Consider the following 18,829-nt stretch of genomic DNA (forward strand, 5'->3'; position numbering starts at 1 on the left):
GGTGGAGCCAATGACTATATATAAGGAGAAGTCCAAGCTAGGAGAGAGCAGAATTGAGAATGGGAACTTTGTGGTAGCTAGGCACTCTGTTTGTCTGTTCTGTTTGTGTTGATTTTTGTTTGTGATACTTTGTCCAGAAGCCCTGGGACCTTACTGGAAGCCCTGAAAGAGTATTTTCTTGTTGTCTGTCTACAGAAGTCCTGGAGGAGGGTTTCAGAGGCCCTGGGACTGTACTAATGATTTATGTTGAGTTCTCAGACCTTGTATGTGGGTCTGTGTTGATTTCACAGGCAGATAGTGAATAATTGATGGTGCCAGCAATGTATATGAATGTTGGTTTGGCTCTGTTAAGTTTTGTCTTCCTAGAAACAGAAACTGTGAAGGACTAGAGGCAGACTGGATGTTGTGAGCTTCAAAATGGAACAGAAACTGGATGAGGGACTGGACCAGGAGCTGGATAAGGAGCTGAGAGTTGCCTACCTTTGAATCCACATGACAGTTGGGCATATTCAGGCAGGAGCTGGGACCATGGAAGAGGAACCATGGAATCTCAGAGCCAGCCTTGAGTCAAGATGAAAAGACCTCTCCTTGGGTACTTAAGGCTGACTGAGGAGATCATGATTTACTGTGATCTAGGGGTGGAGAAGTTTGACCTTTGTACTTTGTGTCCCTTAAGGAGGATTGTTCCTTAAGAATGATTGAGTTAAGGACTTATTGAATGATATCTTTTGTTTAAAACTATGTGGCCACTTTAGTGATAAGTTGTTATGTTATAACATTGTGAATGCTGGACTTTGGTTTCTGTGAATGTTTTGCTTTAGTTTACTGCTGAATAAATAGGGAGTTCACTATACTGAGTGATCAGAACCTTAAAGCTGTTCACAGCAGCCAGTCCTCTGGAAAGCTGCTCGTGCTTGGCTTTACAATATGTCTTGCATGTATATAGATAGATCATTTCATAGAAATTTGATCCATTTTGTTGTTATTTTAAATGACATTTCTCTTTCTTTCCATTCCTCATTCTTGCTTGAAAATCAAGCTTAGAAAGGTGGCCAAGTTGAACTGATCCTCTTGAGGAGGATAAGAGCCTCAGGTAAGTTTTTGTTTGGAATTTTGCTTTTATTTATGGAAGGTGTTCTTATTTCCATTGGTGCAACCTTTGGTGGGTAGTTGATATATTGAGTTATTTTATCTTGGCCTATCATGCATCAATTAAATTAAATGCAAGAAACATTATGAATTTTCTGTGTGAATGAAACTATACTAGGAACTGGGGATATAAAATGAAAATAACTAAACAAACTAGTTCTAGGTGAGGAGGAGCTTTTATTTTATTGACCTGTCATTTACATTAGGTCTATTACAGAGGAGGTAATTAATCATTTGACTCTCTCCCCTTTTCCTTTGAAGGAGACTATGAATAATCAACTGTATTAATAAATGTGAATCTGAGTATCAGAGAAGGGGAAGGGAATTCTTTTTATCTGCATTGTTTCTGGTACCCCTCCTTGAAAGCATTAACAATTAATATTAGTGAAGATGGAGTTTACTTCCCATTTTACCCCCTGGCACTGGATAAATATGGCTTAGTCTGGCTTAGACTTCCAGAAATAGGAGGGGATATTTCTTGGAAGATGCCAAGTTCCTGAAGATTTTGAGGAACTAGTTATGTGGGTAGAAAAAGAAGAGTTCTTGAGAATTTCAAGTCTTTTGAGAAGAGGGTTGTATATGTGGCCCTGTAGTTGGGGGAGAAATAAGGGACTAAGATATAATATGGAGGAGCAAAACCCAGGACTTTTATCTCTGTTGCTACTTTGAGTTGTTTAGTTGTTAGACTTCTGATGGAAAGGAATATATCTGGAATATTCATATAATCTTGTTTCTCTAGCAACTTTGTAGATATTTTCATTCTGAAAGGAGTCCAAGACCTCATACCAAGTATGAATGGATAAATTAATCAATGAAAAACATATAAAAAAGATTTCTTTAGCATTTACTCTGTTCCAGGCCCTGTTCTTTGCACTGTGCATATAAATGTAAAAGTGACCAAATTCCTATCCTAAAGGAGCTTATATTCTAATAGAGGGAGACAAGGCATATAGGGGAGTCATGGCCAGGGGGAAAAAGTTTTGGTCTGAGAAGTCTCAGGGATAGAGTCTAACAATTATTTTGCTTGTATTATTGGTATAGCTAGAGATTCTTATGCACTGGTAAACAAGAAAGGTGACAATGGGCACCTTTTCTGCATCCTGTAGGGCACTGGGAAAGGGGGGACTAGATAAGAACTTCAAAGGCAATAATTTTGAAATTGGATAGAAAAGGCAGCTCAAATCATGTACTTCAGAAGTTTCAAGTTCATGATGTTCATGGAGCATAAAGGAGGAACCAATAAAGTGTAGTTTTCAAAGCAGAAGAGCAAAATTCGGGATAGATCTAAAATCAAGAGAAATGATGAAGACAATCGACAAATGGTCATTATAAGTTTTCTATGCACTGGACACTGTGCTATACTCTACATCTACAAGTATTGAATGATACAAGGAATATAATAGAGATACAAAATATGTGTATATAAGTATAATGTTTTTTATTCTTTATTTTCAAAGAGGAACAATAGTATCTCAGGTGATGCCTTGCTCAAGAATTGGATTTAGATGAGGCAGAGTTGCACAAATTCATTAGCTTCACTATTTCTTCCAGAGTCATTAAAGTTCAGTGGCAGGACAAAAGTCAAGATGACTGATGATGTCCTGGGATTCACTGGTTGACCTTGGCATTTTCAGTATCTGACCAAGCTCAAAGCACACCACAGTGCCTGCTTCAATCACCTTCATGGCCATTGGAACAAATTGTTCTCATCTTCCCATTCTACCGGGGAAAGTCTTCACATGCTTGAACAGCATAAACATAAAGGAAATAAATACAATTGTATACAAACAGGTTAAATACAAGGTGCTTTGTGGTGGGAGTCACTAGCGTGTAGGTATCAGGAAAACCTTTATTCAGAAGATGGTACTTTGGGTGCATCTAAAAGAAAGAGATAGGACTCTATAAGATACAGAGGGGAGAGTACATTCAAGGCATGTGGAAAGGCCACTACAAAGACAATGATAGGAGAACAGTATTGTGTCTAAGAAATAGAGATAAACACAGTTCTGCCTTATCACCAAATATGAGAATGTTGATAATGTCCAGTGAGCCTGAAAAGATTTGTTGAGTCTGGGTCTTTCATGAAGTGCTGCCAAAGTTGAATAGAGGAGTTGACATTTTTGATCCATGAGGCAATAGGAAGCCATTAAAGTTTATTGAGTATGGAATTTCATGGTCATATTTGTGCTTAAGTAAATTTCTTTGGAAGTTCTGAGTAGGATGTCCTAGAGTACTGAGACACTTGGTTTAGGGAGGTCAGGTAAGAGGTTGTTGCAATAATCTAGGTCAAGGTGATGAGGGATTGAACTAAGGTAATAGCTGTGTGAGTAGAAAGAAGGGGTTGGATTAAAGAGTTTTTGTGGAGGTAGAAAGAATAAGATTTGGCAACAGATTCTATAGACAGCCTACCTGAGGCAAAAAAAAGTTCTGAAGAAAGACAAGAGTCTTCATGTGTCAGATAAGTCAAACTGCTACCACTATGACATGGATTGAGATGGCTATAGACCTTGAGCCCAAGAATCCTGGAAATTATATCAATCACTAAACCATCATCCCTGATTCTATCCCAGTTTGTACAGCTGCCCTTCATGGAATAACCCTTGTGGAGATGAGATGTGGGAACTGCTTTTGCATATGCTGTAGCACCTGCCTCCCCAGGAGTCATAGCTACAGATGAAAAGAAAGGCTTTGCACAGCCAAAAGTACAATGTTATAAATTAATATGCTTTTATTAGTGTACATAACATTAAAGAAGACCCCTTACCATCTTAGGTCTTGAGTCCTAAGAACCATTGAGCCTTTCCTTTCCTTGTAGCTGTAATCTCCTATTATGTGTTAAATTGTGAGTTCCTTGAGATGAGAGACTGTTTTGTTTCTCTATTTGCATTTCCATTACTTAGAATAGTGCTTTGCACATAGTAAACTCTTAACAAATGCTTCCTCCAGCCTTAATTTACTCATTCTTGAGGAAAAAGGAAGATGAGGAATCTATGATACTGCTACAGTTACCAACTTGAGAGACTGGAAAATTGTGGTGATTTTGACAGAAATAAAAAGTGAAGTGTGGAAGTGAGCAAGGTTTAAAAGTTATGTTGAATTTGAGATATGTGCAATATATCCACTTTGGAAGATCCAAAGGATCATTGATGGACTGGTAATGAAACTACTGGTAATGAAACTAAGTGGAGAAACTAGGATTGTTTTTCTATTTATCTATCTGTCTCTCTATCTACCTACCTTTTATCTATCAGTTGAATTCACATACATAAATTTTTGTATTTATCTATCTTTTAATTGATCTAACTACATGGCAATTGTATGTCACTAAAAGTGGAAAAAAAACTATCCTCCTATCATAACTTAGGCTCTCATTAATTTCTGTAATCTGATTCCATTTCCCCTAGATCTGATCACCCATGGAGAATCTGCCTAAACTTTTTTTTTAAAAGAAAAACCATGTCTTTTTTGAAAAGTCAGCCTATGAGACATGTGATGCTGCCCAAGAAGGACATTTTGAGCTAGAAAGAAAAACTATTAAAGTGATGATAAAAAGTGATGATAAAGTGATAAAAAAAACTATGACTAGAAGATGAAGCATGAGTAAAGGCATGAGGTAAGAGAATGAATATAAAAAGGAGTCATGAACTATCAAAATAATGTCAGTAATACTAAAGCTGAGAATAAGCTGAGGCTAACAAGGAAAGTTAAGGATTTTGGAAAATTTTTATTTGTTTGTTAAATCATATGGACAAAAAGACTAGGATCGAAAAAATGACAGGACTACTGCTTCATTTGGATAAGATAATGGTAATGAACCATAGAGAGGAAGTTGGGTTGCCTTATTTTATTTTATTTCAAATGCTTTATTAACTTCTGGTTTACATCATTCATTTCTGCCAGATTTTGAGTTGCAAATTTTCTCCTCATTTTTCCCCTTTCCACTGTACCAAAATAGTGGTCCCACAGGATATCCACTCCTCCAATGTACAATCTCCCATATCCCCTTTGACTTTTCCAGTTGGGCATGGTGGATCTCTATGCCCCAGTGCCTGTATATCTTATATCCCAATTACATGTAAAATAGTATTAATAATAGCATATATATATATATATTTAAATATTTGATTTTAAAACTTTGAATTCCAGATTCATTCCCTTCCTCCCTTGTCACCTACCCTTACTGGGAAGATAAGTAATTAAGTATAGGTTGTACATGTGTAGCTATGCAAAACATTACCATAGTGGATATATTGTAAAAGACTGACTATATTTCCTTCCTTCCTATCCCACCTCCCACTTGTTCTATTCTCTACTTTGATCCTGTCCCTTTTCAAAAGTGGGTGCTTCCAACTTCCCTCCCCCCCAAGTCTGCCCTCCCTTCCATCATTCCCCCTCTCATCCCCTTCCCCCCTACTCTCCTGTAGGGTGAGATACCCTATTTAATGTGTATATCATTCCCTCCCTGAGCCAAATTCAATGATAATAAGGTTGATCCATTCCCTTTTGCTTTCCTATTCTTCCTCTCCATTGTAACCATTTTCCCTTGCCTCTTCTATTTGAGGTAGTTTACCCCATTCTGTCTCTCCCCATCTCCTCTCATTATATTCCTCTCTCACCTCTTAATTTCACCTTTTAAGTATCATCCCTTCCTATTAAATTGGTCCTGTGACCTCTATCTATGTATACCTGTAAACATATATGCACACATTCACATATGTATTCATATGCCCCTATACCCTCCTATATAGACACATACATATATATATTTTTCTATTCCCTTCAACACTTTTCATACTGAGAAAAGTTTTGTCAGTTAAAATTATCATTTCTCTATGTAGGAATGTATATTGTTCAACTTTGATAAGTTCCTTATGATTTCTTTTCCCTGTTTACCTTCTCATGCTTCTCTTGCTTCTTGTATCTGAATGTCAAATTTTCTCTTCCACTCTGGTTGTTTCATCAAGAATGCTTGAAAGTGTCCTCTATTTCATTGCATTACCATATTTTCCCCTGAAAAATGATACTCAGTTTTGCTGGGTAGGTGATTCTTGGTTTTAATCCCAACTCCTTTGACCTCTGGAATATCATACTCCAAGCCTTTTGATTCCTCAGTGTAGAAGCTGCCAGATCCTAGGTTATACTGATTGCGCTTCCACAACATTCCAATTGTTTCTTCCTGGCTGCTTGTAATATTCTCTCCTTGATCTGGGAATTTTGGAAAATTGCTATAATATTCCTAGGAGTTTTCTTTTGGGGATCTTTTTCAGGGGGTGATCGGTGGATTCTTTCAACCTCTATTTTGCCCCCTGGTTCTAAAACATCAGGGCAGTTTTCCTTGAGAATTTCTTGAAGGATGATTTCTAGGTTCTTTCTTTGATGATGGCTTTCAGGTAGTCCAATAATTTTAAATTATCTCTCCTAGATCTGTTTTCCATGTCAGTGGTTTTTCCCATGAGATATTTCACATTGCCTTCTATTCTTTCATTTGTTTGAATCTGTTTAACAGCATCTTGATTTCTCATAAAGTCATTAGCTTCCATTTGCTCCAATCTAATTCTGAAGGAATGATTCTCCTCAGTGAGCTTTTGAGATTCTTTTTCCATCTGGCAAATTTGGCTTTTTAAGGCATTCTTCTCCTCATTGCCTTTTGGAGCCTCTTTTGTCATTTGAGTTAGTCTATTTTTTAAGGTGTTATTTTCCTCTGTCAGGCTGTTGACTCTCATTTTATAATTTTCTTGCATCATCCTCATTTCTCTTCCCAATTTTTCCTCCACTTCTCTTATCTGCTTCTTAAGGTCCTCTATGACCTGTAACCAGCACGTATTTTTCTTTAAGGTTTTTAGTGCAGGAGTTCTGACTTCACTGTCTCCCTCTTGTTCCATGCTTTGATCCTTTTTGTCACCAAAATAGGAGTGTAAAGCTGGGTTACTCTGTTTATTTTGCTTCCTTTGCCTGCTCATGTTGCCACTGAATCACTTGACCCCTGGGCTTTTTGCCACAGTAAGACTCTGCCACCAGACAGGGGAGATTTTTACCAAACTCTGGGGTTTTCTCAGCTGCCAAAGGTATTAGTTGGGTGCCCTCTCTGAAGCCTTCACATGCTCTGGCAAGCTGGACACACACCCCAGGACCTCCACCCTAGACTGCAATCCAGATCCAAGCAGGTTAAAGCAAGAGCAATTACTCCTCAGACTGGTTTCTTGGTCCCCCTACATTCTGCATGCCAGGAGCTGAAGCTGACATGTGGGGGCAGCTGCATGGCCACAGTGCCTCAGCAGCTTCTGGCCCTAGTGGCAAAGGCTGACCATACTCCCAACTACTGGATCCCAAATCCACACTGCACTGACCTCTCACTTTGTCTTTTGCAACTATGTGTTGATAATTCTGGAAACTGCCATAGCTGCTGGTGATCTGAGGTCCCTCTAGCCAGAGGCTAGTCAGGTCTGCTGGGCTGGGCTTGGCTCCCAGAGTGCTGTGCTGGCTGATTCCTGATGGCCTTCCAGGCTGTCCTCAGTGGGAAGTTAGCTTCTCTGTGTCATTTCGTGGCTTCTGTAGCTCCAAAGTTTGTTCAGAGTCCCCTTTTACATGAATCGGGGGAGGTGGAAGCTGGAGCCTTGCAGAAGTCCTCTTTCTACTCTGCCACCTTGACTCTGCCCCTGGGTTGCCTTTAAAAAAAATTTCCTCTTTAATTTTTTGCCAACGACAATGAGTTTTTCACTAGAAAGTCCAGAGGAAAATGTGTAGTAGATTTGATACTCAAATTAAGTAAAGGGATGCTGAGAGTACTTAGCAACTGGCCTAGAGGAATAATATATATTGGTGCTGGAAGAAGTGGCAGATGTATTTTTAGTGCCCTAGTCCATGATCTTTGAAATATCAGTTAGAAGAGGAGAGCACCACCACATTGGAGGACAAAGGTTTGCCTTATTATTTCCTGAATATATCCTTTTATCCTGTGATAGTAATGGAATATAAAGATCCCCCTCTATTGGCTTGGTTTTCAAATTGATTGTGTTAAAACCCAGAGCTTGTTAATCCCACCTGTGGGATGGACTTGATGTGAAAAAAGAGTCCTGAACTGGGAGGAGCTGGTGACGTAGATTTGGAGAGACAAGAGAGAGGCAGAAGAACTTTTTGGAAGCAGCACTTGTAGAGGCAGAGAGAGACTGAGAGGATTGCTGAGGGCCACTTTGAATTGCTCTGGACTTTTGAGACTTGGCCCTGAGCTGCCAAGGACTGAGGAGAAATGGCTGTTTTGCTGGTACTTTGTCTGTCCTTTTTGATGTTGTTTTGCCAGATTTGTCCACTGGTGAAAGACAGTCCTGTTGTTGAAGAAGTCCTAGAACCTTTCTGTTGGCTAAGAGCTCCTGAGACTGTCCTGCAGACAGAGAGTGAATACTGTCCACTGGTGAAGGACAGTGCTGTTGTTGCAGGGGTCTGGGAACCTTTATGTTGGTTAAATAAATAAATATAAATATAAATAAATAAAAAATTAAAGAGGAAAAGTAGTCTGGTAGCGAGTAAGATTTGATCAGTATCTTATATTATGTGCCACAATACATTCTAAATAGATACATGACCTTAATATTAAAGATCATACTATACATAGTTTGAAGAGAAGCAGATCATATGCCATGTGTGGAGTTTCAGCCTGTTGAAAGTTTGTGGGTCAGGTGGCTAGTGTAGCCTTGCTCTTGCTAGTATGTTGGACAGAGGCAGAGAGGGTGCTGAGTAAACTCAAGTTAGCCATTAGTTAATGGGTTTTTCAACTTTCTTTTGGCTTCTTTGTGTCCTAACCCATGGAGATAGCTAACATTGCTTTGCTTTGGTATATAAAGAGGTATGAAAGGTTGTGAGGATCAGAGATAATGTCTAGTCATCCACCTCCATCTTGTCATTTATATGAGTCTAAAGTACTTCATGCAGAACATTTATTCTTTATCAAATAAGTGATAGAGCCAATTGCAAAAGGTAAAGTGGGTAACTTTGTTTACTTAAAGCTGAAAAGCTTCTGCACAGACAAAATTAATGTATAGGATTAATAGGATAAGAAGGGAAGCAGTTTAATGGGAAAAACCCTTTTGAATCAAATTTCTCTGATAAACAAGGTGGCCATTGCCCATTAGATAAGTGGTCAAAGGATAAGAGAAAATAATTCTCAAAAGAAGATCTGCAAGGTATTCCCTACCACATGAAAGAATGCTACAAATAACTAATGATGAGAAATACAAATAAACACAACCCTGATGTTTAACCTCTCACCATTCAAATTAGAAAAGATGGCAAAAAATGGCAGTAGTCAAAGTTGTTGGGGAGGTTGTAGAATGGTAGCCACACTAATATTTTATTGATGGAGCTATGAAATGGTACAAACATTTTGGAAAGCAATTTGGAATTATGCCAATAAAATGACTAAAATTTCCATATTTTTCACCTAGAGATTCCATTAATGGGGTTATGGCCCTAGGAAGCAACTGATAGGAAAAAGGGCCCAATATACACCAATATATTTATAGCATCACTTTTTGTGATAGCAAGGAACTGAAGTCAAAGCAAAGACTGGGGAAAAGATAAACAAATACATCGAATGCATTTAATTGTTACTATACTGTAAACAATGATAAATGTGATAAATACAAAGAACACAAAGAAGCATGGGAAGATCTACATGATAACAATATATACATTGACCAAAACAATATAAAAACAATACAGAAAAAATCAAAAGTGCATTTAACAAAATCATAAATTTTATTTATGCAATCAGGATGTGCTAGAACCTTTTCCAATAAATGTGAGAGTAAAGCAAAGATACCTACTCTCTCTATTATTATTTGATGTAATCCTAGAAATACTAGCAACATCAATAAGACAAAAGAAAGAAATCACAGCATGAATATACTTTGGTTTCTAGGTGTCCTAGCCAAACCTAGATCATGGAGATGCTCCTTCCCTCTCTCTCTGTCTATGTCTGTCCTCTAATTTCTCTTTCTCTCTCTTCTTTTCTCTGCTCTCCTCCTCCCCATGAAGTATCATTTTTATAAAGACGAATGTTCTGTGAGACACATACTCATATGTTAATTATAATATTCCCCCAGTATTGTGGAAGTACTTCAAACATGACTGAATTGAAAAAATATGTGAGGATACCATCAATCCATCTCCTTTATGGAGGGAGGAAGTCTACAGTATTACACATGACTTTCGGCTTTTTAAATATGTTGATTAATTGTACCGATATTTTTCTACCTCTCCTCCCTCTGTCTCTGTCTCTTTCCAAAATACTATTTGTTCTATGGGATGGTCCTTTGGAAGGGGAAGGAAGAAGGATGGTGGGGAGTATTATAATGATGTAAAAATTAAAGACATAAAAAACATTTTTATAGTCTTTCAAAGTTGCATACAATGCTATCTTCCTTGTATAAATTATTCTTGATCTGATAACTTCATTCTGCATTAGTCCATATTATCCAGGATTCTCTGAAATCCCCTTCCCCCATTTCTTATGGTATAATAATATTGCATTACATTCCTATAGTATAATTTGTTCAGCCATTTTCAAATCATTTAAGATGCAATCTACAATACCCTCTTAGATTACACTTCTTTTTTTCCCTGTCCATTTCCATCTCCCTTTCATGATCAGGACATTTATTTCACTTGGAACTTTTTCTGATAATATCCTCCCTCATTCCCTTCATCCCTTTTTATCCTTGCTAATTTCTCTGTTGAGCTTACTACATTCTGTATCTAATTCTTTGTATATATTCAAGTCTCTCTCTCTCTTTTTTTTGGTTCAGTTAAGAGTGAAGTTCCCTTGATGCTTCTTGTGTAGTTTCTTCAATCATGTTTGCATATTCTTCTTACATACCCCATTTCTGAGAAGTGGAAGGTTTAATTACCTTCCTATTTCTTTTGGCACTCGTGTATTCCTTTAACTTTCCCTTTTCTATTCCTTGTAAAATCTTCAGAATCAATGCACCCTCTGTTTTTTTTTAACCTAATTTAGCTCTCACAAAACCATTTTGTAGACATTAAGGTTCTGAAGGGACAGTTGTTTTTTTATTCTTCTATTGGAATTTTATGATCTTATAGCTCCTTCTTACAGCTCAAGTAAATTTACCTTTTTTATGTTTCTCTTGAGTCTTGTTGAATTTCAAAGTTTCCACTCAGCTTTGGTCTTTTAATGAGAAATGCTGAAAAATTTCTCCGTTGTTTTTTTTTTTTTTTTTTTTCAGTTGTTACAGTTAACTTTCTCCTTCTAATTTGGTTTTTTATTTTTTTTGGTTTAAAATTTTTTTCTTTTTTTTTTTTTTTTTTTTTTTGCAGTTGTTACAGTTAACTTTCTCCTTCTAATTTGGCTTTTAGTTATTTTTGGTTTATAATTTCTATAGTGGTCTTTATCTTCCTGCTTCCCCTCCCCAAGTTTTTTTTCTTAAATTGGTGCCTGTACCAGGACTATGCCTTTTGCTCTCCTTTTGGGTGAAGTTGTTAACCCTGCTTGATCTCAACCTGCATCACCTGAGCTCCTATGTGGATCTTTTATTTCCTGGGATTGGACTCCCCTAGATTTTTGAGATCCAGAGTACTGAATCTTCAGGAACCTTTGTGGCATGTCAAGATAGAGTACTAGAGATCTCAGAGATTAACAGCATGGGTTGTGGTGTTCTGAGTGAAGCTATAGGCAGACAAAGTGCATTGGTTACTTTCATTGTCAATGTTTTAAGTTTCTGATCAACCTGAGGTTTTCTTGGAAGAGACTTCTACTCTAGTAGTCACTAGATAAAGAACATGCTGGCTACAATATCTCTGGCAGATCTCTGTTCCTGGTGTGGGGCTCCTGGCTTGTTTTCCTTAGTTTTGTTTTCTTGGCAGGCCCCCTTCCCATTGCCCTTGGGCTTCTACATATCTTTTTTGTATATTTGATAGAAAAATAATTCACTGTAGGTAGTCATTGGATTTCTTGATCTTTATTTGATCTACTTCTATTTTTACATATTTGCTAGTGTAAGATTGTGAGAGGTTGACTGCCTGTCTTAGTTTAGGCACCTATGTTGGCTGGAAGTTGGAGGTATCTGACCTTTAACCATCCTGACCTCACAGTTTCTTAAATTAATCAACTACTCTGAATACACATCTCCTATATTTTACCCATTCATTGGAATGTTGTTCATAATCTATACATTATTCTCACTAAAATCTTTTCTGTCTTTAAGGACCTTAACTCTACAATTCCCCTGTCCAATTATTATCTCAGGTCCTTTCTGCTCTTTCTATTTTTAAGTAGAAGCTAGTGAAACAACAGATCTTTATCCACTGCATCTCTAATATGCCTCTTAAAGAGGTAAGAGAACATGGAAAACCTCTACTTAGGTGTCAGTGAAGAGTTTGTGTCTGCCTATTTCTCCCTTACATGACGCCAACCAATCTTATTCTGCTGATTCTGTTAGACTGATCGTTTAGTTTAGAAGGCAAGGAAGATGAGGAGAGGAGTTAGTGAATATGTTTCCCCAAATGAATTGTATTACAAAATCACTGTCAAGCTAGACCTATGGATTGAATGATTTTTATTTCTGCTGTAAACCTCCTCTGTGGGAAATGATTTGCTATTATCAGTGTTTGTGTCCTATTTGCCCAAATTGTTTTATTTGGAATACTTTTCCCTTTAATCCATGAACTGTTGCTTAAAACTGGGACTTATTCCAGTATGATCTGCATCACACAACCTGTCAGTCTGTGCAGGGACCATGTATATTAATGTAAGAGGTATAGGTAGATCTTCAAGACTCAAAGAATGAGAACTTTTCTTTTTTCCCCACTTCATTATTACAAGGCATGGAAATCTGGTCTAAAACTCAGTTTCTTCCAGGTAAATGCAGAGAAGGAGCCTATTTCAATTTTTTCTCTTCCTAGGAAGTACTTAATCCCTTGCCCAGCTGTTTTAGGGAATACCCTCAAGCAAACAAATTACTTCCTTACCCTCTTTTCCTTCCTCCAATACATTAAAAAAAGCCCATGGGAATTGAGATAAGAGAGTCCTAGTTTCAAAAGTTTTGCCTGCCCAGGCAAAGAGGCACCTGAATGTTATATAGGTATATACTGTAGTCATGGACCTTGTAAGGTTTAAATTAGCATACCAGGTATGGTCCAATTAAATGCTTTCCATAGGAACAATTCTTTCATCCAAATAAAATGTTGTAATTAGAGAAGATGAAAATTTCAAGTAAGGGGCAAAAATAAGAAAATATATACCCAATTTGGTTTAATTAAAAGAAAAACAAAGCACAAATAAAACAGCAAGACTCAGATGTTGGCAAGGGAAATTTCAGTGTAATTCATATGTATATATTATACACATACAACTGTATGCATATATGTACACATATACACACATATAGCCATTTGAAATAGTTTAACATTCTGTGGTAGAAAAAGTTCAATTTAGTTTTGAAAGCCTCGCCACGCTAAATTGGGATACTTAGAGGAATTCAGAATAAATAACAGCTTTGTTTTTTTCTTCTCCAAATAGGAAAGAAATGATGAAGACCTGGAATGGATCCAAAAGAAGTTTATTCATTATTTTAGGTTTTTTTTTTCTGATGTAGGAATGAATGAGCACTGGTGAAAGTGTTCTTGTTTCATATTTTTGTCTATATATGATGAAAGTTGTTCAGGGAGAAGAAAAAAGCAATCCCTAATAAGGTTGGAGTCAATTTAAAATGAAGTGGGAGCTTAGGAAGTTTCTTAGCTTCTAGAATGTCTACTATTTGGGTCCAATTAGAACATTCATTCAGTCTATTCTTTATTTTTTCCTCCTACTCCAGTAAGTCAAAGAAAAAAAAAGAAAAAAGTAAAATAATGAAATATAAAGACCCTCTTGCTCCCTAAGTTCATTGTAAGAACAAACTTCATGTCTTCACAGGAACTCTAGGAAAAATATATTAAAAATGGATATGGATTTGATGCAAATTATAACAAGGTTGACTTTCTATATTGAATTTCATGTTTAAGTGTCTCTGGAAGAGCTTTACAGTAGATTATTAAATATATAGCTAAAGCACTTATTAAATACTCAGTATATTCTAGGCAGTATGCTAATTAGAAATTCAGATATTTGTAATGAGCCTTATTCTTTTTAAAATATTATTTATTTTAAACTTTATTTTTAAATTTTGAGTTTGAGAGCCTTTCCCTCCCTTCTATCCCTCCCTTGCCCACTGAGAAGACAAAGTATATCAATTACATATGTGAAATAATGCAAAAGAGATTTCTATGTTAGCCATATTTCTTTTTTTTAATTTGTGGGTTCATTGATGTGTTGATAAAAATTCTATGTTTGAGCCAAAAGTTTTGGAGAGGAGGGCCCTTAAGACAACATAAAATTGTATAACTTGCTATTCATTTTAAATATACAGTGAAGTTTTCATGTAGATTTAATTTTTTTCTTCCCTCATTCCTCCCTAGCCCTAGAGATGGTCATCATTAGACACAAACGTGTATGTAATTTCTAATTACACATATTTATAAGTTCATTCTCTGGATGCAGATATCATCTTCCTTCATATGTCTTTTATTGTTAATTTGGGGCTTTATAATACTCAAAATAACTTATTCACTCAGAGTGTGTATATATATGCACACACACATATATGTAATATATATGTACATATGTATAGTAGAACCTTGGTTTAAGAGTAACCTGGTTTAAGTATACTTTGCTGGATGATGAAAAATTTTTCCCAAAATTTGTCTTGCAGGATGAACAAAAATTCACAGTATGAATATCATGTTTGGACTTGAATGGCTCACAAGGGGACTTTATGTTATTTCCTATGGGAAAATTCACTTTGCAATAAGAATAAATCACATGATGAACAGAATCTCAGAATGAATTAAATTCATAAACCAAGGTTCTACTGCATATATGTGTATGTATGTGTTTATATATACTTCTATTTATAAGTTCTTTCTCTGGATGCAGATAGCATCTTTCTTCATATGTCCTTTATAGTTAATTTGAGCTTTATAATACTCAAAATGACTTATTTACTCAGAGCATATATGTTTTTAAAATCATTTATTAACAATTTCTAAGAGACAGCATTTCCTAACTAATGACTTTGACATGAGCAAGCAAGGAAAGAGTTCAAGTCAGTAAGCACAGAAAGGCCACAAGTGGTTTAATTTTCTTTCTTTTTAAATGAAGCAGTCATAAGATCGTGGAAAATTCCTTAGTGCTAATTCCTATAAGAGGTGTTTCCAGTCTATTAGCTTCCTCAGAGAAGTCTTGATGTCCTTGTTCCTCAGGCTATAAATGACAGGGTTCAGGGTTGGGGGCACCACTGTATAGATTATAGACAACAACAGATCTAGGATTGAGTCAGATCCCTGTTGTGAGTTTAGATAAACAATGCTACCTGCTGTGATAAAAACCATGAGAACGATGAGGTGGGGCAGGCAAGTGGAGAAGGCTTTTGACCTACCCTCTGTGGTTGGAATCTTCAGTACAGTTGAAAAGATGTGGCTGTAAGAGATTGTGATGTAAATAAGGCAGAAAATTTCTAAAGCAAATCCAAAAGCCATAGTGAAATCAACAGCAATATATGTCTCAGAGCAGGAAATTCTGAGCAAGGCAGGGACGTCACAGAAGAATTGGTGGATCACAGAGCTACAGAAAGGCAAAGTGAATGTACTAACTGAGTACAGAGCTCCCAGCAAGCCTCCACTGATCCAGGAAACAGTTGCCATTTTCATACAAGTCCTTCTGGTCATGATGACTTCATAGTGCAGGGGCTGACAGATGGCCACATAGCGGTCATAGGACATCATTGTGAGGAGAAGAAGCTCTGATGCTGCAAAGAAAATTACTAAAAAGAGCTGTAAGGCACACCCTGTGAAAGAAATGGAACGGCTACTGCACAAGGAGTTTGTGATAGATTTAGGGAGTGTGGTAGAAATAAAGCAAATATCTAAAAGGGATAGGTGCTTCAGAAAGAAATACATGGGGGAGTGGAGATGCTCATCAAGAGTGATGAGGGTGAAAATGATCAGGTTCCCCATCAAAGCCACCAGATAAATCAGTAAGAAGAGCATGGCATGTAAGACCCAAAGCTCCCAGGTGTTGGAAAAGCCCATCAGGAGGAATCCTGTCATGGTGTTGTTGGCCATTTCAAGGGAGTTCTCTTGATTGTCTGCACAGAAAAAGAAGCAGTTATCAAATGATGAGAACACTCAGTGTGCTGGGTGTCAAGAAATTTTGGTTCAGGTCTGCTCTATGACCTTGTGCAAAACACCCTGCTTTGGTTTGGTCATCTGTTAAGGAAGATATGAAACCTTAGGTCCAGGGATTTTTAAAAACATATTTTGATAAGTATATTTCCCTATGGATAATTTGCAATCAAATCTATGTATTTTAATTTATGCATTTTTTATTTTTTATTTTTTTATTTTTTGAGGGAGAAAGGCAAGGCAATTGGGGTCAAGTGACTTGCTCAAGGTCACACAGCCAGTTAATTGTTAAGTGTCTGAGGGCAGATTTGAACTCAGGTTCTCCTGACTCCAGGGCCAGTGCTGTAATCACTGTGCCACATAGCTGCCCCTATACATTTAAATATCCTATTCTGAGGATGTGGTGGTGTGATAGTAATGGCAATTAAAGATTCCCCTGTATTGGCTTGGTTTTCAAATTGATTGTATTAAACCCAGAGTTTGTTAATCCCACCTGTGGGATGGGCTTGTTGATGTGAAAAGAAAGTCCTGAAGTGGGAGGAGCTGGTGATGTAGATTTGGAGAGACAAGAGAGAGGCGGAAGTTCTTTTTGGAAGCAGCACCTCGTGGAGAGAGAGAGACTAAGAGATTGCTGGTGGCCGCTTTGAATTGCCGTGGACTTTTGAGACCTGCCCCCTGAGCTGCCAAGGACTGAGGAGACATGGCTGTTTTGCTGGTACTTTGTCTGTCTGTTTTGATGTTATTTTGCCAGATTTGTCCACTGGTGAAAGACTGTCCTGTTGAAGAAGTCCTGGAACCTGGCATTTGGTTAAGAAGGCCTGAGACTGTCCTGCAGACAGAGAGTGAATACTGTCCACTGGTGAGGGACAGTACTGAGAGTGAATACTGTCCACTGGTGAGGGACAGTACTGTTGTTGCAGGGGTCTGGAGACTGTCCGGCAGACAGAATGAATACTGTCCACTGGTGAAGGACAGTGCTGTTGTTGCAGGGGTCTGGGAGCCTTTCTGTTGGTTCAGAAGCCCTGAAGAAGGATTTTCTTGTTGTATGTTTACAGAAATCCTGGGAGAGGGCTTTGCTAATGTGTTCAGGGGTTCTAGGACTGTTCTACAGACAGAGGATAAATTCATGAAGGGACTGGCAATGTATCTTATGGCCTTGCTAAGCCTTGTCTCCCCAGGAACTAAGATTGCTGAGAACTTGCCTCGTGTCAAGATGAAGAAAAGACCTCCATTTGGGTATTAAGTGCTGTGTTTAAACTTGATGTAACTCTGGGGTAGATTCAATTGTGATCCAGGGGTGGGGAACTTTTGACCTTTTTGTGTTCTATGGTTGAGCAAATGAATGTATTTTACTTATGTTTGGAAACTAATCTCCATTTGAGAAGAGGGGCTTTGTGGTGGACTTAATTAAGGTATAGCCTAGGGGTGGAGAAGTATTTAGAACAGAGACTTTGTAATTGATTGAATGATTGGAAAGTCCTGGGGTGGGGTAGTACTTGGAGATTATTTAATCACACTTAGTAAATGCTGTATTTTGAATCATGTCATGTTTTGATCTTCTCTGTTCTTGGTTTGTCACTAAATGAAATAGAGAGCACCTATGCTGGTATTTTGAACCTGGGAAGTTGCCTTTGCTTGGTATTACATTACAGGTGGTAGGCTTTACCAGAAGTATCTCAGGACACAAAACAGGTTAAGGATCCCTGAACTAGATGATTTGTAAGGGCTTTTCTACTTTCCAAAGGATCTGTTTTTCTAGGAACAGTATCCACAGCTTGAAAAATATGATAATAGCAATATATATCTAAAGTATATGAACTTTAAGGGTTATAGAGCAACTTTATCACAAGAATCTTGTGAGATACATAGGTCAAGTAGTATTATACCATTTTGAACATAAGACGCTGTATCTCAGAGAAGTCATGTGACTTTCTAGTGGTCATAGAAGAATTGTTAGAACTTGGTTGCTAATCCCACACTTCTGATTCTAAGACTGAGTTGAAAGCTACTCCAGGTACTTGTACAGAGGCAAACCTTAACTTTATCTTTATGAACAAATTACTTTCTTCCCATTTTTCAAGAATGTTAGTGATATAGGTAGATTCTCTAACAATTTCAAATGATGTCTCCTGCTCAAGATGGTAACCCAACCAAGACACTCTTGTATTGACAGCCTTATTAGCCCCGAATAATAAAATTTGTCATTCAAATGAAGTCAGTGTCATGGATTTGCCACTAGTGTGGATCATTTTAACTTTATACTTAGTCAAAGACTATGCCACCAGTAACTTGGAACAACCATATTGAAATGCAAATCCATTGTCAACTGGAGAACTAATTCTCATATCACCTTTGTCTGTGGTGAGTCTGTTCTACTCTTTGTATGATGAAGACAGGATGACTTTCTGCTTCTCTGGAGTCTTATTCATATTGCTTGAGTTAAAGTACCCAT

General features: G+C 37.4%; 1 protein-coding gene and 1 long non-coding RNA gene across 2 annotated transcripts in view; one reads left to right on the plus strand and one right to left on the minus strand.

The window, feature by feature from the left end:
* Positions 1-13,965, plus strand: part of LOC138145304 (uncharacterized) — a 73,951-nt gene extending 59,986 nt beyond the window's left edge. Inside the window, exons 4-6 of the long non-coding RNA XR_011164182.1 lie at positions 1,040-1,093; positions 4,554-4,762; positions 13,679-13,965. This is a non-coding gene — a long non-coding RNA (uncharacterized lncRNA). The remainder of the gene's footprint in view (positions 1-1,039; positions 1,094-4,553; positions 4,763-13,678) is intronic.
* A 1,428-nt stretch (positions 13,966-15,393) lies between these two features.
* LOC138145402 (olfactory receptor 14A2-like) lies at positions 15,394-16,317 on the minus strand. The gene has a single exon (XM_069067047.1). It carries the CDS (start codon positions 16,315-16,317, stop codon positions 15,394-15,396), a length of 924 nt encoding a protein of 307 aa, XP_068923148.1.
* Positions 16,318-18,829: the final 2,512 nt, after the last annotated feature.

Source organism: Petaurus breviceps, unplaced genomic scaffold (genome assembly GCF_028583685.1).
Source record: "Petaurus breviceps papuanus isolate PSGF00001 unplaced genomic scaffold, PetGlider_PUasm1.0 90734, whole genome shotgun sequence".
In the NCBI taxonomy this organism is placed as follows: domain Eukaryota; kingdom Metazoa; phylum Chordata; class Mammalia; order Diprotodontia; family Petauridae; genus Petaurus; species Petaurus breviceps.